The sequence below is a fragment of the Mobula hypostoma genome, chromosome 20 (assembly GCF_963921235.1).
Source record: "Mobula hypostoma chromosome 20, sMobHyp1.1, whole genome shotgun sequence".
In the NCBI taxonomy this organism is placed as follows: Eukaryota; Metazoa; Chordata; class Chondrichthyes; order Myliobatiformes; family Myliobatidae; genus Mobula; species Mobula hypostoma.
In genome coordinates, this window is record NC_086116.1 from 49,139,431 (window position 1) to 49,165,510 (window position 26,080).

The following is a 26,080-nucleotide window of genomic DNA, read 5'->3' on the forward strand; positions in this document are numbered from 1 at the left end:
GTAAGTACCCTGTACTGGAAACAGGCAATAGGCCAGGCAGTGTCAGTGTGAAAAGAAAGAGAATTGAAGTTTCACTTCAAAGATTCTTCAGCAGAATTTGGAGAGAGAGCAATTTGTAAATTTCAGAGAGATTAGATAGAGTAAAGGGAATATCTTTGACTAGAGAGATATCATCAGGTTCATTGACTTAAATAGGACAATTATAGCGAGAGAAGGTAAAAGTTTATTTGACATGAATGCAAATGATTTTAAAATCTATTGTCCCCTTTGTTAACCCTGTTACGTGTTTTTACATGTCCCTTTGTTAATCCTGTTTTTCCTTCCATAGGTGACACCCGACTGATTGAGTATTTCCAAATCTTTCGATTCTTATTTCAGATTTCTGGCAACTGCAGTTTCTGTTCTGATTTTCATTGAAAGGAACTAACAATCACCTCAGAAAGCTGATGTGGGGGAGAGAGGGAAAGGGAGGGGGAGAGGGAGAGGGAGAGAGAGAGAGAGAGAGAAAGAAAGAAAGACAGTAGGTAAAATGTGCATTTTGAGTGACGAGAATGGACCTCAGATCTGCTATTATTGGGGAAATGGGTTCAGTAGCTTGTGCACTGTTAGAACTGTTTGGCTCTACTCCCAACAGGTGTGGCACCAAGATAGCAACTGCTAAATTAAAAAGACACGGAGTCCATCTGTCCTTGATTGTCAGCACTGTAGACTGGATTACATTCAGAGTACACGCACACATTACACAATCCCAACAGGAAATGCTTTACTATGCATGTGAAAGGGGATTGGGAACAAGCATTCAGTCACCCATCTAAGCGAGCTGCATCCCACAGTGGGGCTATGAACAGTATTGGGACAGAAGCAAACTTTCAGTTGAATACAAATCCACAACATCTCGGTTTACTTTAATTCTGATAGGCTGCAGGTTGAATTGATATGACTGCTGTACAGATAAGATTAGGATAATAATTAAAATGCAAATTCACAGCAGAAAAGAGAACCAAATGTTTGATAATTAAACTCATTTATCAGCCATTCCAGGTATCACCTAAGGCTTTCATTCCATCCTCTTTACGAGTAATTTAGTATCATTTAGATATTAACACCAGTTCAAGTCCATAATATTAGTTTATCGCACGAGCACTTCAGCGGCCTATCAGTGCCTTCCGATCATCTCAGATTGTTTCATTAATCTTTGCTGAAAATGATGGAAATTGAAATTAGGTGAATTTAGCATTGCAATGATCACTGATTCTTCCAACAGATACAGTGATTAAATTGTGAACAAGGACTTAACAATGAGTCTGTAGTCTTTGTGGGTGGAGCTGGGTGGGGTTAATAGAAACATCATTCCAGTTATTGCTTTCCTGCAATCAATTTGTAATGTGTAGATAAGCGTACAGGCAAACAGTGAAAAAAAACCCGGAAATCAAGTTTGCACAACTTTTACAAGCACAGCCATGGAAGCTTCCAGACCAACCACTGTCTGATAATCTAAAGTTGCTGTTTTCCAAGAAGGAAAAAGGATGAGGAATGATAGTGAGGAAGAATGGGAGAACAGAAGTTACCCCTCACCTACTCTTCTACAATATCTATTCCCATCTCCTTGTCATGCCGTGATGTGATAATGCTGTAAACCAGAGGCTGTGTAATGTAGTTGAAAGGATGTGCAGAGGATGTGAAGGCAAAATTGCTCTTGCATTACTCCAATAACATATCATGTTTTTCTTGAGAAAATGTATTTAAAAAACGAGGGCATTAAGGTTGATTTATACTTGTGCGTCGAATGTACGCCATAGGTACGGCGTAGCCGCGTACTCTACACCGTAGCCTAATGCACACCTCTCCCAAAATGTAACTGCGTGTCACGGCAATGCAGACCACAACAACTGTCTGCTTGGTAGCATCGCATTTCTTCCTACGCTTCAATAGCTTCCCATTGGGCGACTGAAGGGCAGGGAAGGAACTCTGGCTGCAATGCTTTCCATAAAGCTTTACAGACCTCCGAAATTATGAAGGACCCTGTGCTTGACGCCAGTTTGTAGCTAGCTGCTACAGCCTGTTGACTTCCACCTGAAGCTAAAACTCGAATGGTGATTGCCAGTCTCTGAGTATACTGTGCGTACACTGATGCGAAATAAATGGTTGGAGACGATGAACCAAATCGTCAAATCTACCTGCCGTCATCCGAAAATATTTGAGGTGCATTTCCTCGCCCATGTCTCTCAGTGGCCGGACAAGCACAGAAAATTCACCCTCCTTCAGTTTCAGTCGCCATTGTTTGAAGTTCGAGTTTCTTCGTGTTGAGTTTCAACATGAGTAAGCTCAACACAGTGGCATAGAAACCCCACCGCCAACTAGCATTTTGGCGGTGAATTGCAGAGCGATGCAGGCACACCAACGCACAAGTATAAATGCTCATAAACGGCGTAGCCTACTTGCATAGGCTACAGCGTAAGCTGGTACGTACAAGTATGAATCAGCCTTTAGACAGTGCCAGCTCATGATCATGGACCGAGAAAATTAAAAACAAAAGAATCAGGAGCAAGCCGATTGATCATCTCCTCTAGCAACACACATAAAATGCTGGAGGAACTCAGCAGGTCAGGCAGCATCTACGAAAGTGAATGAGCAGTCAACATTTTGGGCCAAGATCTTTCTTCAAGACTGAAAAGGAATGGGGAAGACAACAGAATTAAGAGACTGGGAGAGGTGAAGGAGGATAGCTAGAGGGTGATAGGGGAAGCCAGGTGGAAAGATAAAGGGCTGGAGAAGAAGGAATCTGATAGGAGAGGAGAGTGGACCATGGGAGAAAAGGAAGGAGGAGGGTAGTGTGTTCAGTGGGGTAAAGTTTGAGGAGCAGAGAGGAGTTCTGAAGTTGAGTCGGCTGTTGTCTCATCAGCAATTTGAGATGAAAGGATCCAGAACAGGCAGAGAACCAGAGTGAGGAGTCCAAGAAGAGGAAGAGGGATGGAGATGGGAGAAAGGATCCACTAGTGCAGGGTGTGGAATTTTTGCTAAAGAAGCGGGCTTGGAGATGGAAGCAATGGAAGAAGAGCTTGGCGTCATAGTGGGCCCTGAACTCACTGAGGCACGGGTGAAGGGGAACAAAGGTAAGGCCCTTTCTCCTATGGTCCACTCTCCTCTCCTATCCGATTCCTTCTTCTCCAGCCCTTTATCTTTCCTACTCACCTGGCCTCTCCTATCACCTTCCAACAATCCTCCTTCCCTTACCCCACTTTTTTATTCTGCTGTTTCCCCCTTTTCCTTTTCAGTCCCGAAGAAGGGTCTCGGCCTGAAACGTTGACTGTTCATTCATTTCTATAGATGCTCCCTGACCTGCTGAGTTCTTCCAGCCTCTTGTGGGTTTTGCTTCGGATGGGAAGACTTTTCCGTGTATATAATCAGCTTCTCTAGTCTGCTCACCACTCAGTTGAACTGGAAGGTTTGAATAACAAGGATAGATTGGAGAGGCTGGAAATGTAACCCTGGACTGAAGGAGTCCTGGGAGTGAACTTATAGAGGTTTATGAAATTACGGGGGAATAAATAGGGTAGATCATCATGGTCTTCTTTTCAAAGGTAGAGGAACCAAAAACTAGAATCTAAGATGGGGGGGGTGGGGTCGTTAAAGGGAATCTGAGGGGCAAGTTTTTCACACAATGGGTGGTGGCTATATGGAATGAGCTGCCTGATGAGATGGTTCCTGTGGAGAGCAAGGTGCAAGGGTGCACCCTTTTAAGGCAGTGATGACGATCTTCCCTCAGAGGCTCTCGGGAATTCTCTACCCAGAGGACTGCGAAGGCAATGTTTGAATACTTGCAACAAGGGTCTGGCAGATATTTAAACTACAGGGGAGCCTTGAGTATGGTGAGGGAGCAAGTTAAAGGTGCTGAGGGCAAGTGTAGTTCAGCAATGGTCTCAGAGATCCACAGTGTTATACAGCATGGGAACAGACCCTTAATCTGTGCCAATTTTAACAATTTGGCCAGGTACATAGATAGGAAGGGTTTAGATGGATATGGACAGGTACATGGATAGGAAGGGTGTAGAGGAATATGGACAGGTACATGGATAGGAAGGGTTTGGAGGAATATGGACGGGTACATGGATAGGAAGGGGTTTGGAGGGATACAGAGAGGTACATTGATAAAAAAGGTGTTGAGGGATATGGACAGGTATATGGATAGGAAGGATTTAGAGGGATGTGGACAGGTACATTGATAAGAAGGGTGTAGAGGGATACGGACAGGTACATAGATAGGAAGGGTTTAGAGGGATGTGGACAGGTACATGGATAGGACGGGTTTGGAGGGATGTGGACAGGTACATGGATAGGAAGGGTTTGGAGGGATATGGACAGGTACATGGATAGGAAGGATTTAGAGGGATGTGGACAGGTACATGGATTGGAAGGGTTTGGAGGGATATGGACAGGTACATGGATAGGAAGGGTTTAGAGGGATATGGACAGGTACATGGATAGGAAGGGATTAGAGGGATGTGGGCCAAACACAGACCAATGGGATCAGCATGTTGGTTGGCACAGGTGAGAGGGGCTGAAGGGCCTGTTACCAGTATTCGCAGAACTCTGGGTAGAGAATTCCAGAGACCCTCTGACGGAACAAATTCATTTCTTTCTCAAATGGGTGACCCTTTGCCCTGAAACTATGCACCTAGCTCTTGGCATACAGGAAACACGCTGACAGGCAGTTCATTTCATACAGCCACCCCCATTGTGTGAAAAACCTGGCCCCCTTGTCCCCTTTAAATTCTCCCCTACCCCCCATCTTAAACTTTAGTTCTAGATTCCCCGACCCTTGGAAAAAAAGACCGTGACTAGAATCTAGTTGTGTACTTGAAGGGCAGTGATCTGCTGGGCTATGGATCAAGTGCCGGAACGTGGCATTACATTGGGTAGCTCTTTTTCAAACAGCACAGATATGAAAGGCAGAATGGCCTTCTGAGCAGCACATTTTCTGTAATTCTATATCTGAACCCAATTTCTTACAATCGGACTTCTCAAGCAGACTCACACACCAACACGCTCGCTAGCATCTGAACCCGAAGATTACACTCACTCCGCTGAAGTGGAGAGCCATTCCGGAGGCCACGACCCCACAGATGGTGGTGAGTTTGCCACCATTGACTGTCAGCCAGTTGTTGCTGGAGGGGGATCTGTTGAAGTTGTCCTTGAGCTGACGGGGGAGGCTTGTCTTTGGTTCATCACAGTACGTGCCAGACCACTCCTCATCGCAGCTGGGATCAAGGAAAAGCCATTGCAAAGGTTATATTCATAATGACAAAAGGAGTAGAGAGAGAACTGCAAACTATGAAAGCATCCCATATTTACAACAGGAAAGCCTATATCTGTAAGCATGGACATTGTAGGCCATTACTCCGAGATGGTGGTTGTATCCAATTCAATTCTCGGGAGGGATCTCGGGGTACATGTCCACAGACCCCTGAAAGTTGCCTCACAGGTGGATAGGGTAGTTAAGAAAGCTTATGGGGTGTTAGCTTTCATAAGTCGAGGGATAGAGTTTAAGAGTCACGATGTAATGATGCAGCTCTATAAAACTCTGGTTAGGCCACACTTGGAGTACTGTGTCCAGTTCTGGTCACCTCACTATAGGAAGGATGTGGAAGCATTGGGAAGGGTACAGAGGAGATTTACCAGGATTCTGTCTGGTTTAGAAAGTAAGCATTATGATCAGAGATTAAGGGAGCTAGGGCTTTACTCTTTGGAGAGAAGGAGGATGAGAGGAGACGTGATAGAGGTGTACAAGATAATAAGAGGAATATATAGAGTGGATAGCCAGCGCCTCTTCCCCAGGGCACCACTGCTCAATACAAGAGGAAGAGGTGGGAAGTTCAAGGGGGATATTAGAGGAAGGTTTTTTACTCAGAGAGTGGTTGGTGCATGGAATGCACTGCCTGAGTCAGTGCTGGAGGCAGATACACTAGTGAAATTTAAGAGACTACTAGACAGGTATATGGAGGAATCTAAGGTGGGGGCTTATATGGGAGGCAGGGTTTGAGGGTCAGCACAACATTGTGGGCCGAAGGACCTGTACTGTGCTGTACTATTCTATGTTCTATGTTCTACCACCACTTCCCTCTCAGTGTTTTGGAACATAAAGGGTTGGCCTCAGCTGATGCCAATGCATAAATTTTTCTGTTTCAATTCTTGCATCGACTAATGTACCCCTCCCATCTTTGTCTTTTCTCCTTTGTATTCCAGGTTCAATGGCACTGCATTGTAGCTCTCAATTATTGAAATATTTATATGTAATGTAATATCAGATTAGCATTCAATGGTGGAGAAGGCAGATTGGTCAATTCCTCTTAAGGGTGAGATGGGATATTTACAGAAGTGTCTTTGACATTCTGCATTGATTTCTATTACCCTGAGTGAACAGGATCCGTTTTTAACTTCATTCAGGAATTAAGCAAAACAGGAAAGATGTAAATAAGGATGAAAGAGTGCAGAGAAAATTTACAAGGATGTTGCAGGGTCTGAGTTATAATGAAAGATTGAATAGATTAACACTTCACTCGTTGCAATGTAGAAGATTGAAGGGAGATTTGATAGAGATATAGAAAATTATGAGGGGTAAATGCAAGCAGGTTTTTTGCACTGAGGTTGGGTGGGACTATAACTAGAGGTCATAGGCTAAGAGTGAAAGGTGAAAAGTTTAAGGGGAACATCAGGGGAAACTTCTTCACTCAGAGGGTGGTGAGAGTGTGGAATGAGCTGCCAGCACAGGTGGTACTTGCGAGTTCAAGTTCAATGTTTAAGAGAAGTTCAGATAGGTACATGGATGGTAGGATATAGAGGGCTATGGTCCCGGTGCAGGTCAATGGAGTAGGCAGTTTAAGTGGTTGGGCATGGACTAGATGGGCTGAAGGGCCTGTTTCTGTGCTGAACTTAACTGTGACTCTGACAAACACAAGAGATTCTGCAGATATGGGAACTCTTGAGCAATGCACTCTAAATGCTGGAAGAACTCAGCATGTCAGGCAGCATCTATGGAGGGGAATAAACACTCAAAGTTTTGGGTCATCAGGACTGGAAAAGAAGTGGGTGGAAGCCAGAATAAGGTGGTGAGGGGAAGGGAGGGAAAGGAGTGAAAGCTGGTGAGAGTAGATGAGGGGGAAGGTGAGTGGGTGGGTTAGGGGAGGGGGAAATAAAGTAAGGAGCTGGGAGGTGGTAGGTGGAAGAGGTAAACAACCAAACAGGAGAGGTCAGTGTACCTTGGAAGAAAGGGAAAGAGAAGGGAAGCCGGAGGGAAGTGATGGGCAGGAGAGGAGCAGAGAAGGTAGAGAAGGCAGAGTGGGTAGCCAGAATGGGAAATTGAAAAAAAAGAAGGGGAGGGGGACATGTTAAGGAAATCAATGTTCATCCATCAGGTTGGAAGCTATCCAGGGATGGAGGTGTAGTTCTCGTCATGGAGAGAGTGATGAAAGCAGGGAGAGGGAAAGAAGTGCTTCGTGGTAGGATCCCAATGGAGATGGCAAAGGTTATGGAATGATGTGCTGGATACAGAAGCTCATGGGGTGGTGGGTAAGGTCAAAGCTAACACTATCCCTGTTATGACAGTGGGAGGATGAGGTGAGAGCACAGGTGGGAGATGGAGGAGATGCGGAATAGGGCAGGAGCGATCGTGGTGGAAGGGACACACTGTTCTTTGAAAAAGGAGGACATTTCAGATGTTCCAGAATGGGAAACCCCACCCCGGGGACAGATGTGACAGAGACTGAAGAACTGAGAGAAGGGACTAACATTTTCACAAATGACATGGTGGGAAGAAGTATAACCCAGATAACTGTGAGTCAATTGGTTTGTACAAGATATCAGTAGATAGCTGGTCTCAAGAGATTGAGACAGAGAAGTTGAGAAAGGGGAGGTAAGTGTCAGAAATGGGTCATGTAGATTTGAGGGCAGGGTTGATGAGCTCGGCATGAGTGCAGGAAGCGATCTTTGCTAATCCTCAGCTTGTACAGAAATGAAAAAGTACATGATGTAAAATGGGGGAGAAAAGCCTCACTGGGCTTCCCTTTACCAAAGTTCCAGAACGGTGGGGGGTGGAACTGGAGTTGCCAATTGCAGTTGTTTGCAATCCAGGACACTCCATCACACGACCTCTTGTCATCCCACCAGCCCACCTTTACACTGTTAGTCAGCTGATTTGTCTATTCCCACAGCACGCTTTCCCTCCTCTTCAGGTAGAAAAGGTTAAGCAAATGTATTCCTCTTAAAAAGCTTTAAAATTAATAAAAATGTTTTAAGAAATAATAACTAGGTTCATTTAATCGAATGCCCCGTGAATTTCATCCCAGGTTACTCATTAATTCCCGGAGACGCCAAGAGGTTTTGGGCACTGTCTGTAATTATGGCTCTGAGGAAAATGTTCAAGCATTTTGTTGGGTGACTGAGAGACACGAGGCTTGATGAAATTGGAGATCTACTGCTGTGATACTGCATGAAGTTATTCAGAAGTGAAAAATACACAGCCACCAACATTTTACATAGGAAACTTGAGTACTGAAAAAATCTTGTTTCTGTGAAGAAGGTGCGACCTTCCTAGGTATCTGTTGCAAGTTTTAAGTGACTGAAAATGGCCCTTGGCCAATTGTTTAAGGGACCACTGGGTTTCTGATGTAAAATGATGGCAGCTTTTAACACCGTTGTCCTCTGTAAGGAGTTTGTATATCCTTCCTGTGCAGTGCATTGGTTTTCTCAGGTTTTCTTCCCGCAGACCAAAGACATACAGGTTAGTAGGTTAATCATTCACTATAAATCATCCTGGGATCAGGTTAGGGTGAAATCAGTGGGTTGCTGGGCAGTGTGGCTCGAAGGGCCAGAGAGCCAGTTCTATGCTGCATCTCTAAATAAATAAATAAATCAATCAATCATATGTGCAGGTTATTGTTTAACCATTAACCTTGTGCAGGGTCTCTGAAGGTTGGAGCCACGGTCCCATTATTCCTCTACACTCCAGTACCACTGCTACTCAATCCATGGCTTTTGCGTTTACCACTCTGATACTAAAACAAAGGAACTCAAAAATAGCTAGCTGAAAAAGCAAAATCAGCATCCATTTTGTTCCTGTTCTGTTGTCCCAGTAGTCACATACAGCCATGATAATCCCAGCAATCAATCAATATCAATTAGTCTTCAATAGGCCCTCTCAAGGTGTAGGGCCAAGCCCAGTGGTGGAGGCCTTCATAAACCACTGCTCTAAAACCATCTTCTCTTTCCATACATTTGTCATGGGCTGAATTACTCCTGTGGTACGTACCTCTAACAGAAATCTACTTTGTTTCCTTGCGCTAATTCTTCATATCTTAATTTCCTCTCTTACAAGGACGGATCTCTGGCCTCTGTCTCCACTGTTCCTGATAACAGTTTGGCACCGACTTTATCTCAGGAGTACAGCTGGGCAAGTGGTGAGTGTGTCAGTGAGGAAATGGAGATGAAGACCATTACTCTATACTGCATCTTAAAGTGGTCATGCAAAGTCATAGGAATAGACCGTTAAAAAATGTCTTAAACTGGGGGAAAGCCAATTCCAGTTACATATGGTAGATTGGGAGCATCTACTTGCAGGTAGGTCTGCATCTTCACACTGAAAGGCACTCAACAGAGAAACGGCAAGAGTTCAAGGGTAATATGATCCCGTCAGGATGAAAGCCAGTGCTAACAAGTGGTGGGAACCCTGGATGCTGAGGGATATTGAAGGTTGGAGAAAAAGGAAACAGGGAGCACAAAATGCTGGATGAACTCAGCAGGCCAGGCAGTATCTGTGGGGGAAAAATGTACAGTTGACATTTCGGGCCAAGACCCTTCAGTAGGAAGGTCCCGCCAAAGGGTCTTAGCCCGAAACGTCGACTGTTTACTCTTTTCCAAAGGTGCTGCCTGGCCTGCTGAGTTCCTCCGGCATTTTGTGTGTGTTGCTCGGATTCCCAGCCTGTGCAATTTTCTCTTGTTTGTGGCAGGGAGTATATGGCAGGTTCGGAGAAGTACTGTGCAAGGAGGCCCGTTGAGAATTAAAATGTGTAGGGAGGCACTTAAAAAGGAAATTAGGAAAGTTATGATCACTGGAAGACAGGATTAAGGTAAATCCAAAGACATTCCTTAAGTATATTCAGGGTAAAAGCTTGGGTCAACATGGGCAATCAGTGTCTGGAGCCACAAGGTATCGATGATGACCCCAATGAACACTTTCCATTGGTATTCATAAAGGAAACGGACGTTGAGGCTTGAAAATTCAGTGAGGTGAGGACATTCACCATGGAGTACTGAGGAACAGAGGGCCCTTTCCATATTCATCGACTTGGAGGTGACTAAAAGGTAGATAACATGGTTGAGAAGGAATGTGGGATGGTGGTCTTCATTAGTCAGGGCATCAAATATTATTTAATTTGCATCTTTTATAATACCTTGGTCAGGCCTCTGTTGGTATTTTGCACACAATCCCACCCTGCAAAAACTCATTTCAGGAAGATAGCACCATCAATTTGCGGGAGACTTCCGGGAGAAGTGGGATGTCTGCAATAGAGTAGCTCCTTAGCAGCTGGTCAGCTAGTTTAAATAATATTAGCTATGCTAATGAACAAATGACACCTGTTAACCTCACCTCAACATGTCTTTTACAGTCTTAACCCACCATGGGCAATAGAAAAGTCACTGTTGCAAACAGCGCAGCGAGCAACACTGTCATTATTTTTGACCCCTATTATGCAGGGGTACACTTCAGTGTAGTCTGGGGTGACGTACATTTTATATTTTCTTTTTTTGGATCTCTCTCTCACACACACACACACACACACTCACTCACTCTTCCGGCACATTGTATATAATTTCAGGGAGCCACTATTAATATGCAGGAGACTCCCGGAACTTCCAGGAGAGGTTGGATGCTGGTATTGCGTACAGTACCAGCCACTGTACTGCAGGGAGAATGTGATCGTGCTAAAGGAGTCTCACCAGAATGTTGCCTGCAATGGAACAGTTCAGTTATGAGGAACGATGGAGAAACTAGGTCCATTCTCCCCGGGAACATGAAATTATGAGGGGTAAAATCCAGTGGTGTGGTGGCATCCGCACCGGACTTCGAAGCGAGTAGTCCCGGGTTCGAATCCGGCTGGCTCCTTGTAAGCTTTCCGTCCATGCTGGGTTGAGTGCCGAGCTAGTAACTCGGCTTCGTAAAAAGTGCGAAACAAAAGGCAAGGTTGTTGCCCAATGAGCCACGAGGGGTGGAAAGGAACAGCAGCAACAAGGATGGGGTGTGCTGCAGGAAACGCTTCCCCACACATGAGGAAGATAAAACAGGAGGACATAAATTTAGGGCATGAGGGAGAGATTTAAAGGGGAAACGTGGTAGGGAGCTGGGACGCACAGCTTGAGAGAGTGCTTGAAGGGGAGTCACTGATACCATTGAAGAAGTGTCTGGATGAGCACCTGAATCACCTGGACACGGGAGGGTACAGATTGGATCATTACAGAAGAGTTTGCACTGTCAATATGGACAAACTGGGCCTATTTCCAAGCCCTGATGTATGACTCATTGCCAAGCCCCTTTAGAATCCAAACACTAGCAATCACACACTGCCACTCATACTGCTCTTTGCCACGGAGATCAAACGTAACCTACAGTACGTCATTGCTCTTCTTTATCCAAACACTCCCTCCTTCATTTCCTTATTCAACGATCTCTTCTTTATCTTTTCAACACCAGAAAGTCCTTTTAAGGTGGTGGAGGTGACCATAACTCCACACAGATTATAAACACAGTGAAACCAAATTCCTGTGGAGTGCAGGATTGCCACAGCATTTCACTGCAGTATTGAATGCATTCCAGCAGCATATTGTCATCGAACACGATTAGTGTAATTTATCGATGGATTGCTTTCATTTTCTGGACACATTCTTTAACTTGCTTCAGCACTGTTCCTTACTAGGTTTTTTATTTTACCTGATACTTGTCTCCTCATGTGTTTAAAGCATTTTATAGCTTATCTCATTGCTTGGTTTTGCTCAACACTCACATCCGACCTTGTTACTGCATTTAATAACATTTATTCCCATCACTTCTGAATAGGCGTTTTCTGCATAATGGTTCAAAGTTCAAAGTACGTTTATTATCTAACCTGTTTACCATATACAACCCTGAAATACATCTTGCAGGCAGCCACAAAACAAAGAAACGTAGAATCATGAAGAACCCCAGATCACAAAGACAGCCATACATCCGGTGTGCAGACAATAAAAGAGTAAACAAATAACAGACAGAACATGAAGCGCAGAGTCCCTGAAACTGACTCCGGAGCCGCAGAGCCAGTTTAGCCCTGAGGTGAGTTCGACGGGGAGTAGTGACTGGTTAAAGAAAATGCAAATTTACATTAGGAGGGGCAGAATCAAAAAGTTAAAGAAAATGCAAATGTATATTAGGAGGGGCAGAATCAAAAAGTTCAAGAAAAGTAGTTTGAGCCAGTTGGAGACATTCACTTACATGCAGGAATCATGTGAGCACCGCCCATGACCGTTACACATGTCCAGGCAGCTGTCCCCAATGTAAACATTATCAATGGCCCACGTCTGCTGCTTCTCAAAGGGTGCCGGCTGATACCAACGGAAACGAGTGGCCTGGGACCTTGAAGAGAGAACAGATTCAAATAAGATCTTCAGTTCACTTACTTTACACTTAAATTTCGGACCATCGTTCTACCACGCCGAGCAGGCAGGTCTATGTGGCTAAACCATGAGCACGGTGCAGGCGGTACAAGGTGATTGTCACAATTCATTTCAAATCTCTGGCTGTTGGTTTCTGTCATTAACTGGTTTGTATTTTTAGCTGGACGGCAACTGAAGGTGCAGCGGAAAATCCCACCACTGCCCTGTGGATGCTGACGGTAGGCGTGTGTGGAAGAGGGCCGAATAGTGATTAATAAGAGATGGTAATGACGGCATGCTCCATCAGCTCTGCTGGGGTACTAAAACCTGCCAATAACTCCGAAAGACAGGAGATGCTGGAACCTGGTGCGTTAGTGGGTCGAGCTGTATTTGAGGGTGTAAAGGTATTGTTCAAACCCTCAGTCCCAATTGAGTCCCAAATCATCAGCCCCAATTCCTTGCTTCCCCCAAATGCTACTCAAGTTCCTCCAGCAGAACTATTGTACCAATAGTTCTCATATACACTACTCAGCAAATATCTATTTAAATGAATGTAAAATGCTGTGAAATGTTCAGTTTTATCAATAAACATGGCAAACTAAACTATGTAGATAGTACTTCACACAGTGGAAGCCGAAACAGATATTACTAAATAATAAAGATGGATATCACACAACAATAAATGGATTTTGCATCCATCATCAAGGATTCCCACCACCCAGGACACACCCTCTTCTCATTACTACAATTCAGGGAGAAGAAACAAGAACCTGAAGACACACAATCAGTGTTTCAGGAAGTTTCTTTCCCCCCCATCAGATTTCTGTATGGTTTATGAACACACTACATTGCTCAGGTTTTGCACTAGATTTTTAAAGAATGTTTCTTATTGCAACTTGTACTACTTTTTTTTGTATTGCACTGCACTGCTGCTACAAAACAACAATTTTCACGACATATGTCAGTGTCAGTAAACCTGATTCTGATTCTACTTCAGCTACTGCTCGACAGAATGCGTGTGAATATTCGCTGTGCTGGATTTAAAAGTATCAAATTTGCAAACCACACGAGTTTTGAACCTAATGTAGTTGCTCTGTACCATCAGTTCTGAATGGAATTCAAGACCCACTGGGCCGGCAAACATGGCATGTGAGCTGGTGGGGCCTGTCCAGACGAGGCGCAACAGAGGACTGGACTTGCTTGCTGGGATAGAACAGTTCCTCCAGGAAAGTGGTCTTCAACACACTCACAGCCTCACAGATTTTCTAGCAGATTCACTTGGTGGCAAAACTAGGAGGTCCTGCTTGTAAAAAGCTTTCTCTAGGCCCCAGTGAACCTGGCTTATATTTCTGCCCTCTGGTGCCTGGCTGCATCTCACCTGATACCAAGACAAGTGAGGGGGCAGTGGGAAATTTGGTGGTTGCAGTTCAGTTTTCACTCTGTTTTATTCCTGTTGATCAGGAGACAGTGTGGGCCTGGAATCACTTTGTAAAATTGAACTGAAGACAGTATATAACACACACTAACACTTGTATTTTGATTTCTGGACTTCCTCCACACAAATCAGACCAATACCTGCAACCTCTGATCTTCATTTTAATTTCTATAAAGACACGTCAGCAAAGGATGTGAATTGAAGTGCCCAGATGTGCTGCCTGAGTTTTAGAAATCACTGCTAGTCTTAGTGTTGACTTGTAGTTGTTCATAACATTGATAATGTTGCAGCATCTACACTGACGACCCTGGTCTCACAGTATTAGGGGCCGTGCATGGCATGCAGCTCATTTAGTAAGAATGATCAAGTGAGGTGGGGGTGGGGGATTTACTGAAAATACACTGTGTCTGAACCATGGGACTTTCCCCTTGTACAAGCACAGTTTAAACCTTTTAGGGGCCATACCCTGTAGTCATCTTGAGGGCAACATGCCAGCCATGGACTCTGTAGAAATTGTGAAAGTGGCATTTTCAGACACCGACACACACAAAATACTGGAGGAACTCAGCAGGTCAGGCAGCAACTATGGAAATGAATAAACAGTTATGTTTCAGGCCGAGACTGGACAGGAAGGGGGGAGGTGCCAGAAAAAAGCTGGGAGGAGGAGAAGGAAGACAAGTTAGGTGAGAGGTGAAGCCAGGTGGGTGGGGGGGGGGGTGGAGGGATGAAGCAAGAAACTAGGAGGTGACAGATGGAAAAGGTAAAGGGGCTGGAGAAGAAGGAATCTGATATGAGAGGAGAGTGGACCATGGGAGGAAGGGAAGGAAAGGGAGGAAGGGAAGGAAGAGGGGCACGGGGTGGGAGGGTGATAGATAGGTGAGAAGAGGTAAGAGGCCAGAGTGGGGGATTGAAGAGGAGGGAAGGGGGAAAATACTTTCTGGAATCTGGAGAAATTGATGTTCATGCCATCAGGTTGGAGGCTACCTAGGCAGAGGTGCTCCTCCAACCTGAGAATGGCCTCATCATGACAAAAGAGGAGGCCATGGACCAACATATCAGAAAGGAAATGGGAATAGGAATTAAAATGGTTGTCCACTGGGAAATCTCACTTTCTGAGGATGGAGTGGAGGTGCTCGATAAAGTGGGCCCTAATCTACGTCGGGTCTCTCCAATGTAGAGGAGGCTGCATCAGAAGCACTGGGTACAGTAGACAACCCCAACAGATTCACAGGTGAAGTGTTGTCTCAGCTGGAAGGACTGTGTGGGGCCCTGAATGGATGTGAGGGAGGAGGCGAATGGGCAGGTGTAGTACTTTGGCCACTTGCAGGGGCAAGTGCTGGGAGGGACAATTGGACAGGGGAACCATGGAGGGAATGTTCCCTGTGAAAAGCGGAGAGTGAGGGGAGGGGAGGTAAAGATGTGCTTGATGTTAGGGTCCTGTTGAAGATGCAGATGTTGTAGAGAATGATGTGTTGGATGTGGAGGCTCCTGGGGTGGTAGGTGAGAACAAGAGGAACTCTATCCCTGTTAAGGTGGCAGGAAAATGAGTTGAATACAGATGTCCAGGAGTAGAGGAGATGTGGATGAGGGCAGCGTCAATGGTGGAAGAAGAGAAACCCTGTTCTTTGAAGGAGGAGGACACCTCTGATGTCCTGGTAAGGGAAGCAACCTTCTGGGGACGGCTGTGGCAGAGATGAAGGAACTGAGGAAAAGGAGTGGCATTTTTATAGGAGACAGGGTGGGAAGATGGTTAGCTGTGGGAATTGGTAGGTTTATAAAAGATATCAGAAGACAGTTTGTCTCCAGAGACGGAGACAGAGAGATCGAGAAAGGGGTGAGAAGTCTCAGAAATGGACCAAGTGAATTTAAAGGCAGGGTGGAAGTTTGAGGCAAAACTGATGAAATTGACGAGTTCAGCATGGGTGCATGAAGCAGCACTAGTGTAGTCATTAATGCAGCGCAGAAAGAGTTGGGGAGCATTACCAGGGAAGGCTTGGAACATGGACTGCTCCACGTAGCCAACAAAAAGGCAGGCATAGCTAGGGCCCACGTGGGTGCTCTTAGCTACAGCTTATGCTTGAAGAAAGTGGGAAGAGCCAAAAGAGAAATTGTTGAGGTTGAGGACCAGTTTCGCCAGACGGAGGAGGATGCTGGTGGAGGGGAACTGGTTGGGTCTTTTGTTGAGAAAGAAGTGGAGAGCTTTAAGGCCTTCTTGATAGAAGTGTATAGGGACTGGACATCCATAGTGAAAATGAGTGATCAGGTCCAGGGAATTGAAGGTTATTGAGATCGAGAGCATATGAAGTGTTGCAGATGTAGGGAGATAGAATAGAGTCAAGGTATGCAGACACAAGCGGTTTACAAAGGAGCACTCACAATGTGCTGGAGGAACTCAGCAGGTCAGTCAGCATCAGTTGAAAAGATTAGTCGACAAACCACTTAATTTTTTGTAGTGAGGGGGACTCCAGGATTTTTTTCTCTGCAATTGAGTATTAGCATTAACCAAATCGCTATTTATCTGGGTGAAACCCATTTTCAGGCCACACCTGGGCTGTGCAGTGCTCACATTGACCACCAGAGGGCAGTGTTTTCCACACAATAGAGACTCAGAAGCAACGTTCTGAATATACCGGCTGCGGCGAGGCAAAGGCCCTGCACGATATTTAGTGCACAATGTTGTTGTCGAAAGGGTAGCCACTAATTTTCCAAATTCAAATTCTCATGGACAATCCTAGACAGCAGTTGTGGGCAGGTTGTTCGACCAGTATGTCATTTAAACCAAGGCTGATTTATGCAATGCAGCTCATTTGCAGAAATTATATAAACAGCTCTTTTTATTCTTCCCTGGGGAATATAGATTAAATTAAAATATAATGATGATCAGTGTTAAGAATTCAGACACGCATTGATCCCAGAAATAATTATCCCTCCTTTGACACAATCTCTCTTGCCCATTTTGTCAGCCTCTTCCACCAAAACCAACGGCTCACTGAAGCTGAAATACTCTCCCTTACTTCTGATCTTCAGTAAAAAGAAAGGAAGGGTGCAAGAGATACCTGGTGTAAGGCGGCAGTGGCAGGGTGAGTCTGGTCCACTTGTTGAATGTGTCCGACACCAGGATCTTCTGCAGGTGGTACTTGTTACACTCCACATTGCTGGGGAGGCAGTCAGTTAGCACAGGCTGCCAGGTGAGCCCCAGATCCACTGAATACTGGATCTCCACAGCTGGATGAATGGAAGAGAGCCACATGTTCACAACCAACAGTTTACACACACACCCTCCCCTCTTCAGATCCTCTGACTGCACCCAGAGGCAAAATAACGTAGCAAGTAATTTGAAATTTGAGTATCGGTGGTCAGACCCCTGCAAGGCCCCAGGCTTTAGAGCTATAAGGCAGGAATAGGTCAGTTTGGCATCTTCAAACAGCGGATATTACCCACTGCATTATCAAACCCACCAAATATGTTACAAAAATCTTCCTGCATTGTGGTAAACCATATATACATATGTTGTAACTGGGTTACCTGTCTGGACATGCCCCTCTGCTGACTGCTCCTGTGGCTCCTCCCACAGACCCCTGAATAAAGGTGATTCTGCCATTGCTCCTCTCAGTCCAGGGCAGATACTCAGCATGGTCGAGGACCCATTTTACTGTTAATAAAAGCCTTTCAGTATTTACTCTACTTCCAGTCTTTTGGAGTAATTGATAGTGCATCATGCATGGACATAAACTTAGAGGAGAATTGGGGAGGGATTCCAGCCACTGATGTTTCGCTAATTGCTTCTACAGTCCAAGGAACTTTGTCAGGACAAGAGAGAGTTGATTCTACTTCACTACAGGGAGCATCATAAATGGGGGGGGGGCGGGGGGAAGGCTGCTCGTGATACCTGTCCATTGCTGCCAATGAGTGGAAAAGCAGCAGCAGCAAGAATTCCTGCTTCCCTGCGACCGGAACGCTGAATCCTTACACACGGCGATCGTCTGGGCATTAATGCGGACTGCCTCTGGCCCAGGGAAGGGGCAGTCTCGCTAAACCAGGTGACCAGACTCATTCAATGACCGTGTTTTCACTCTCATTTATTACAGATTAAGTGAATAAAATAGCTGATAAAATAACAAATGGCTAATTAGGCACTAGAAAACAACCTTAAAGAAAGGAACAGTGAAAATTATCTACATAGGCATATATAGCTTATTTGTTCCGATGCCAATGAGCCAGTTTTAACTGAGGCACAGGAACTTGGCAGCATTGTGTTCGATGTACATTCATGTGCATCCAATGGGTAACCCTGCAGTGTCATGTTCCCCCAAAAAAGCTACACTTGTGAAACCCAGACGGGAATAGTTTTTCATCCTGGTTTGTGATTCCCGAGTGCAGTCCACTGACCACAGAAAGGCCTGTGGCCTATGCCTGACCTCCATATACGGCAGTTTAAACCCCTAAGCCCCAAAATGTCTCTACCCTGGATCGGATGGAACAGAATTTCCTGGGTGTGAACGTGGAATTTGGTTTGATTGCATCGAGATTCTGCTCAGTTTGCACTGTTTTTTCACAATCTACACTCTCCTACCCTGGTCAGCATGGCAGTGGTTCTGGGTGTTCTGTGGTAATTATGTTGTAAGTGACATTTACTTCACTGCAGAGGCCTCTAAACGCAGCCAATCCGCTGGTTGGGTGATGTTGCAACAACAACCTTGCACTCAACGTCGGTAAGACCAAAGACCAAAGAACTGATTGTAGAAACACACATCAAAGTTGCTGGTGAACGCAGCAGGCCAAGCAGCATCTCTAGGAAGAGGTACAGTCGACGTTTCAGGCCGAGACCCTTCGGCCTGAAACGTCGACTGTACCTCTTCCTAGAGATGCTGCCTGGCCTGCTGCGTTCACCAGCAACTTTGATGTGTGTTGCTTGAATTTCCAGCATCTGCAGAATTCCTGTTGTTTGCGTTTTAACTGATTGTAGACTTCAGAAGACGAGGAACACAAACCACCCCTCATAGAGGGACCAGAAGTGGAGAGAGTGAGCAATTTCAAGTTCCTGGGTGTCAACGTCTCTGAGGATGCTGGGCCCAACAGTTACAAAGAAGGCAGGACAGCGGCTATATTTCATTGGGAGTTTGAAACCATAGACTCTCAAATTTCTAGGGGTACCATGGGGAGCATTCTAACTAGCTGCATCGCCATCTGGTATGGGGGGAGTCGGGTGGGGGGGGGGCTACTGCCCAGGATCGAAAGAAGCTGCAGAAAATTGAGAGCTCAGTCAGCTCCACCATGGGCACTAGCCTCTGTAGCATCCAGGACATCTTCAAGGAGAGGTCCCTCAAAAAGGCGGCATCCATCAATAAGGGCGCCTATCACCCAGGACGTGCCCCCTTCTCATTGCTACCATCAGGGAGAAGGTACAGGAGCCTGAAAGCACAAACTCAGCGATTCAGGAACAGTTTCTTCCCCTCTGCTATCAGATTTCTGAATGGACGTCGAACCCATGAACTTTGCCTCACTCTTTTTTTTGCACCGCTGCCACAAGAGCAGCGGATTTCACAATATATGCTGGTGATTTTAACCTGATTCTGATTCCTGGGGGGATACCAGGGCCCTGGTGATACCTAGCCTACCCATGCAGGGGATCCTGATCCTGAGATGTGGGGCGAAATTGGTCTCCCCAGCGTCTGAATGGGAGATCTGCTCCACCACTGTAAACCCGGCGGAGGGGGAGCCCCCAGAATCTGCTCGTCGGGCAGACACTTACCGTAACAAGAGTCTGTGACAGAGCAGGAGGCAGCAAAATCAAACTGCAAGAAGGAATCTTCGTTTATCACCACATCCGTGGAGATAACGTAGCGGGTGTAGGCTTTCTCAATGAACACCAGCGCGTCCCCATTTGAGCCGCAGACGGGCATTTTGGTGCCCCCAGGGTGCAGCAGCCACTTCCTGTTATCCAGGGTGTTGAAGTTATCTTCCATCACGGTGTTACCCAGAATGCTTCCTCCTATTATGATCTGTTTCATTCAGAGAGACAACGGTGAATGTAAAAAAAACACACACAGCAAATCACAAGCACTAATAACACCAAGTTAAAAATATCACTGGAGTTCGGTTCTAGAGGTTTGAATCCAAGCCAAGGAGAATAAAGGAGAAGCCGGTGGCAAGCTTGCAGGATGGCTGCCTCGTGATTCCAGAGACCCGGTTCAATACTGACCGGTGCTCTCTGTGGAACTGAGGGGGCTCGCACGTTCTCCCTGTGAATGATTCCCTCCCATATGCCAAAGGCTCTAGGGCAATAGGCTGATTGCCCATTATAAACTGTTGCTGATGTTTGGGTTAGTGACAGCATCAGGGATTGGTGTTGTGGACCACGGACACGAGAAAGTCTGCAGATGCTGGAAATCCAAGCCACACACACAAAATGCCGGAGGAACTCTGCCCGAAACGTCGACTGTTTCCTCTTTTCCATCGATGCTGCCTGGCCTGCTGTGCCCCTCCGGCATTTTGTGTGCGTTGCGTAGCACCGAGGATGTGGGATTAGGGCAGAGCTTGTGTAAACGGGAGGGCTGATGGTTGGAGTAATCTCCTGTGACCCTTTTCTTTGTTGCACCTCCCTTGGACTCTGTTCTGGCGGTTTTACTGTGGAGATCTGTGGGAAAATAGCACACGGCTCATGAGAAGGGGAGTTACCACTCATCCAGCGGAGTGCTCAAGGACAGTCTTCCTCAGGCCCTTCTTTCCTGGTGGTAGGTCCCCAGGTTGTCGTACAGTCTACAGAGGAAAATAGACCTCTAAGGGCTTCAGCCCAATGCCACCCCTCTGCAGTGGCTGGAGATATGGAGTGTGGGACATGGTCTTCGCCTGACCAGACATGTGCAGCCTGTAACAGCGATAACTTTCCACCCAGCAGACCAAGGAATTCCAGCCATTATTTGTCTACCCTAGTCTTACGGTCCCAACATCTCACAGTGTTCCTAGGCTGCAGTGTAAAGTTCGAAGTAAATTTACTATCAAAGTACATATATGTTTCCTTGACATTCATCTTCTTGCAGGCAGGGAAAAGAAGAAATTCTGTAGAATTTACGACAAAACTGAACATGAAGGTTGACAAGCAACCAACTGCAAAAAGAAGACAAACTGGGCAAATAAAAAATAATACTGAGGGCAAGTTGTAAAGATTCTTTGGAAGTGAGTCTGCAGGTCAGAGGGAAAAAGCATTGGCCATCATGCATTCAATGTCCTGGCCCTGCCTTCAGCAGCACAATCTCACCTCATCAATGGCCCAGGGGCTGTAGAAATGTCCATCTTCGGAAGGCTGCCACCAGCGCAGTCGGGTGGACGAGGACCGGGCCTTCATGGGGATCTCCAAGGCAATGTATCGGCCCACGTTACTTGAGTTGCTGAAGAGGAATTCCTGCAGGACGCCCCAGCTCAGGCCGCCATTCAGGGAATACTGTAAGAGCATTGGCTGGCTCCTGGGGTCAGGTGATGCCTTCCCACAGCCCAGTCTCAGGAAGAACTGTACGAACCTGAGTGGAAGATGTCATACATTAGCTGGCATGTCACCTTTAAAATATCCTTCCCCAAGGTCAAATACTTAGTAATAGGCAAAAGTGCAACAATAAGTCTCTTGCACAGCATCACAGGCACAAGACTAGGGTTTGACTGTTAAAATATCCTTCCTGACTCTGGACACTGACATAAGAAATTGATTTATGTGACAAATTTCTGGGTCTACGTTAGAATGCCAGCTGATACACTTGTCAGCACACCTCATGGCAGAGTGAATCAGATTCCAACCTGCAGCACTACCCCATTCCTGTGGGATCGTGGACTGAAAGTTTTTCTCAGAAATGAAAACAAATATCTCCGTTTCAATGTCTTGAGAATAAGCTGTGGATTTAGATGGAGGCTTTATGTAAGTTTAATATTACTAGCTAATTAATGGCGCTGTTCATTTATTTCTGGTGCTTTTTGACTATTAACACCACTCCTAAATGTGAAGGTGCAGCTCAAATCTCAGCAAAGGAAGATGTTACTGAGATAATGGACTGGTTATTAGTTGTTAAGGCGGAGATGCTAGCAAGACTAGCTGCTTATCAAGTGAATAAATCACCTCATGATGCAGATGGGATGCATTCTATGTTACAGGGAGAATTAGGGAGAAAGTTGCAGAGCCCTGGCCAAAGATCGACAGATGCTGGGGTGGGCTTGAGGACCGGGGAACTGCAAATGTTACTTTGCTGTTCAAAAAGTTTTTAAGTGTAAACCCAAAGATTACACATTCATCACTTTAACTTTGGTTATAGGGAAAGTTCTAGAGGCAATAATTTGGGACAGAATTAGCAGTCACTTGGAAAAGGGCAACGAGGTTACAGTGAACTCAGCCTTACTGGAGTATTGGGTGCCACGTTTTCGGAAGGATGTGAATTCCTTGTACGGTGCAGGAGAGATCTGTGAGATGATGGATTTTAGTTATATGCATTGTCTGAAGAAATGGGATTGGTCCCCTTGGGACGGAAAAGGTTGAGAAGATTTGGAAAGAGGTATTCGTGAAGGGCAGGAGCACTTTCCACTGGTGGACAGGTCAAAACCAGAAGTGAGAAAATGAAGAAAATTGGCAGAAGAATCAAAAGGAAAATCATTTTTATGTAACAAGTAGTCAGAATGTGGAATCACAGTGTTCAAACAGAAATGGACAATGGAAATGGAGAAAAACATCAGAGTTATGGGAAGAGGGCAGTGGGGGAAGTGACCTCCTGAATTGCTCTTGCACAGGGCACGTAAGCATTCAATGGCCAAATGGCCTCCTTTCAAGCTACAACCTTCCTGTGCAACACTCACAAAACGCTGGAGGAACTCAGCAGGGCCAGGCAGCCTCAATGGAAAAGAGTAAAACAGTCGACATTTTGGGCCAAGACCCTTCTTCAGGACTCCTGTGATCCTGTGCTGAGATCTGACAATCTATTAAGAGGCAGTTGTCAGATACAGTACATCTTGTGTTAGCAGCCCAACTAATGACAACCATTTTTCATGCCATGGGCCCCTGCCATTAACTGAGGGGTCCATGGACCAGAGGCTGGGATCTCCTGATCTAAGATCTATTGTAGGTTAATTACTGGGGTGGTGTCTGCAAACAGGCAGTCCTTTATCAACATCTGATTCCTGTCCCCAGGGCCAGGTTCCTGTTCAAGGTCAGAAACACCCCCTCCCCCCCCGCCAAAAAGTCAGTTCTTCTCCCTTTTTAATCAAATACCTATTCAGCACGAGGCACGTGATCCACGGTTTCTGAAGTGTGATTGATAGCCATGAGTGCAACAGGTACAACAAACACTCCAAAAGGAAATTGAGAACTCAGCAGCAAAAAATGGAGCTGCCACTTTAAATCTATGCACTTGATATTTTTTGCTGTTACATCTGGAAAGTGGCTTTGTTATATTGAAGTAAATTCTATTGGTTACTGGCAGGGTCTGACTCTTAATGAGAACTCATTAAAACCATCCACTGTCCCACAGGCATGTATCAGAGTAGGACTGATGGTACCGTGCTGTGAAAACCACCAGGCAATACATGAACACACAGCGTCATCTTGAATATTTGTGTTATCAATCTTCAGGTCGCAAATTTGCATTTTCGCCACCACTTCAGGGAGGGAATAGTGAAATCCTAACTGACAAGAGATTAAAGAGCACTCTAACACAACGAGATGAAAATGCCTGTTTCTTCGAAATCAGGAGGGGAAAAAAAAGATGCCTAGAATTTCTCTTATCTTCTCAACATGACAGCTGAACGTGGTTGTCTGTTCACAGTGCGCTGTTTGAAATGATTCTTCAAGGCACAGTCCTAGCAAATGGGGTATAAGCAACTTGGGAGCTGGTGGGAGGGAACTGGTTTGTGTTATTGTCTTTTCGAAACGTTGGGATTATAACGCCAAACCTCAAAGCCCTTAAGAAATCAGGAAATATCTCCGCCCGTGATGAAAAAGAACAAATATTTCAAAATATGTGCCCGACGTTGAAGGAGAAAGCCATTGGAATTAAAGAGATATTGATGAGTCAAGGTGAGGGTCATCAAGAGAATGGATCTCAAGCTAAAACTGACTCAGGAAATAACAATTTGACAATTAGAAAGTGTCATGGCTTTGTATGGCAAATACTGATGTATTGCAAACATTAGTGGCTGTATTAGTGTGACCAGAGGAAGCCTGTATCAAGACAAGAGGCGGGCAGGAAGTATATGGTTCCGTCTAGTAAGTGTGATAAACTGAAAGGACTTTTTGACATCACACCTGAATATTAAATACAGAATTTCACAGGAGGCCTCATTACAAAGGGCTTTAACAAGAGCAGAACCCTGAAGAAGTTTCTTATGACAGAACGTGTTCTGAATACCTTGCTTGCGACAAATCCATATCGACAGTCATCAGCATGCGGAGGCCCTCTTCGCTGAAGAAGAGGCTGTTCCCACTAGACATTAAACCACATTTCCGGGACGGTTTCCCACCACTGACCACCAAAAATTTCTCTGGGTCTACTGGTCCTAAGAATGAAAGTAACTCAGGATCAGTTAAAATTGATGTGCCAGCAACGTTATAAAGTGACAGCTACGTCAACTGACCATAATAAATCTAATGTGAATGATAAGCATGAATATGATATCTTCACATCCTGGAGATTTATGACCTTTTAACCATTGAATATTCCTTATGGGAAATAAAAGTCTTGATGTAAATTAAATGAACCAGGTCCTTTACTCTCCACTCCCTCCAGTGGCCATGTAACCAACCTGCTGGGTCACTGCAAACACTCTGGCAGCCTGATATTTCAAGCCCAACAATAACTGTGCCCAGTCGATGCTGCCATAATGGGAGATGGTTTTAATGCCCATCGGTAGTGTTGTTCTCACGTTACGGTGTCAACGTTTCCTGGGCTTAGGGCCACATTCTGACACAAAAATACTCAGCCAAGGCTCCGTGGGAAGGAAGGGGGTTCCTGACCTATGCTCCTTTAAATAATACAACCAAAAACAGAACTACCAGCGGCATTTCCTTAAGCTGCAACATTAGCTGTCATAACTTAGACTGGCTGAAGCAAAAAGTATAATAAAATCTTCTCTGAAGACAAATGTTTTGCAGATTATTATAAATATGACAGCTGGTCCTAATATCATAGAGTCCTCAGCAAATTCAGTGAGTTGAATCTTATCCACTGCTCAAGCCCTGTCTGATCTGAAACACTGATTTCCAGGCAGGCTGGCTGTTAGTGTCGAGGAGAGGCTCACATCCCACTCCTGATGCCACAGGGGACCGATTGTCACTTATATTCTACTAGCTTGTGAGTTTCCACTCAGTCACTTGAACAGACAGAAAGCCTCAAGCTGGCATGGAAATTAAGTGGAATCCATGCTCAGTAGCCACAGATTTTCACTCTATTTTATGCTTGCATTTGTCATACGATGCAATTGAAGTAAATTCTTCTTCTTCCCCAGTAAATCTGCAGCCTTCACCCAGGCTGCTCCCGACCTTGTCCAACATGTCCCAGCAATCCCCGGCCCCATTTGTACCCACATCCACCGCCCCGCTACTCTCCTACTGCAGACACCCTGTATGCCCCTTACCTCTAACCATGAATACCACCTCTGCCTGTATCCATCCCTCATCCCTGCCCACACCTGCCAACACCATCCTTACCACAAACTCCACATTCTCCCACATCTAATCATGCCCAACCACAGTTACCAACGTTCACAATCCCTACTTCATCCTGCCACTGTTCTGTTCACACCTACCAACATCACTCTTACCCACAAACACGGTGGCGTAGTGGCTAGCACAACGCTTTACAGTACAGGTGACCCAGGTTCAATTCCCACCACTGCCTGTCAGGAGTTTGTACGTTCTCCCCGTGACCGCCTTGGTTTCCTCCGGGTGCTCCGGTTTCCTCCCACAGTCCAAAGACATACAGGTTGATAGGTTAATTG

At 45.5% G+C, this 26,080-nt stretch overlaps 1 protein-coding gene across 3 annotated transcripts in view; it reads right to left on the reverse strand.

Annotated features, from left to right (window-relative positions):
- The window catches only part of reln (reelin), a 329,082-nt gene that overhangs the window by 38,105 nt on the left and 264,897 nt on the right, over positions 1 to 26,080 (reverse strand). For all 3 annotated transcript variants that reach the window (XM_063072853.1, XM_063072851.1, XM_063072852.1), the window contains 6 exons: positions 24,493 to 24,640; positions 21,372 to 21,630; positions 19,866 to 20,115; positions 17,170 to 17,338; positions 12,518 to 12,658; positions 5,081 to 5,258 (listed from right to left, as the gene is read on the reverse strand). In XM_063072853.1, the coding sequence (XP_062928923.1) occupies positions 5,081 to 5,258; positions 12,518 to 12,658; positions 17,170 to 17,338; positions 19,866 to 20,115; positions 21,372 to 21,630; positions 24,493 to 24,640 (1,145 nt within the window). The remainder of the gene's footprint in view (positions 1 to 5,080; positions 5,259 to 12,517; positions 12,659 to 17,169; positions 17,339 to 19,865; positions 20,116 to 21,371; positions 21,631 to 24,492; positions 24,641 to 26,080) is intronic.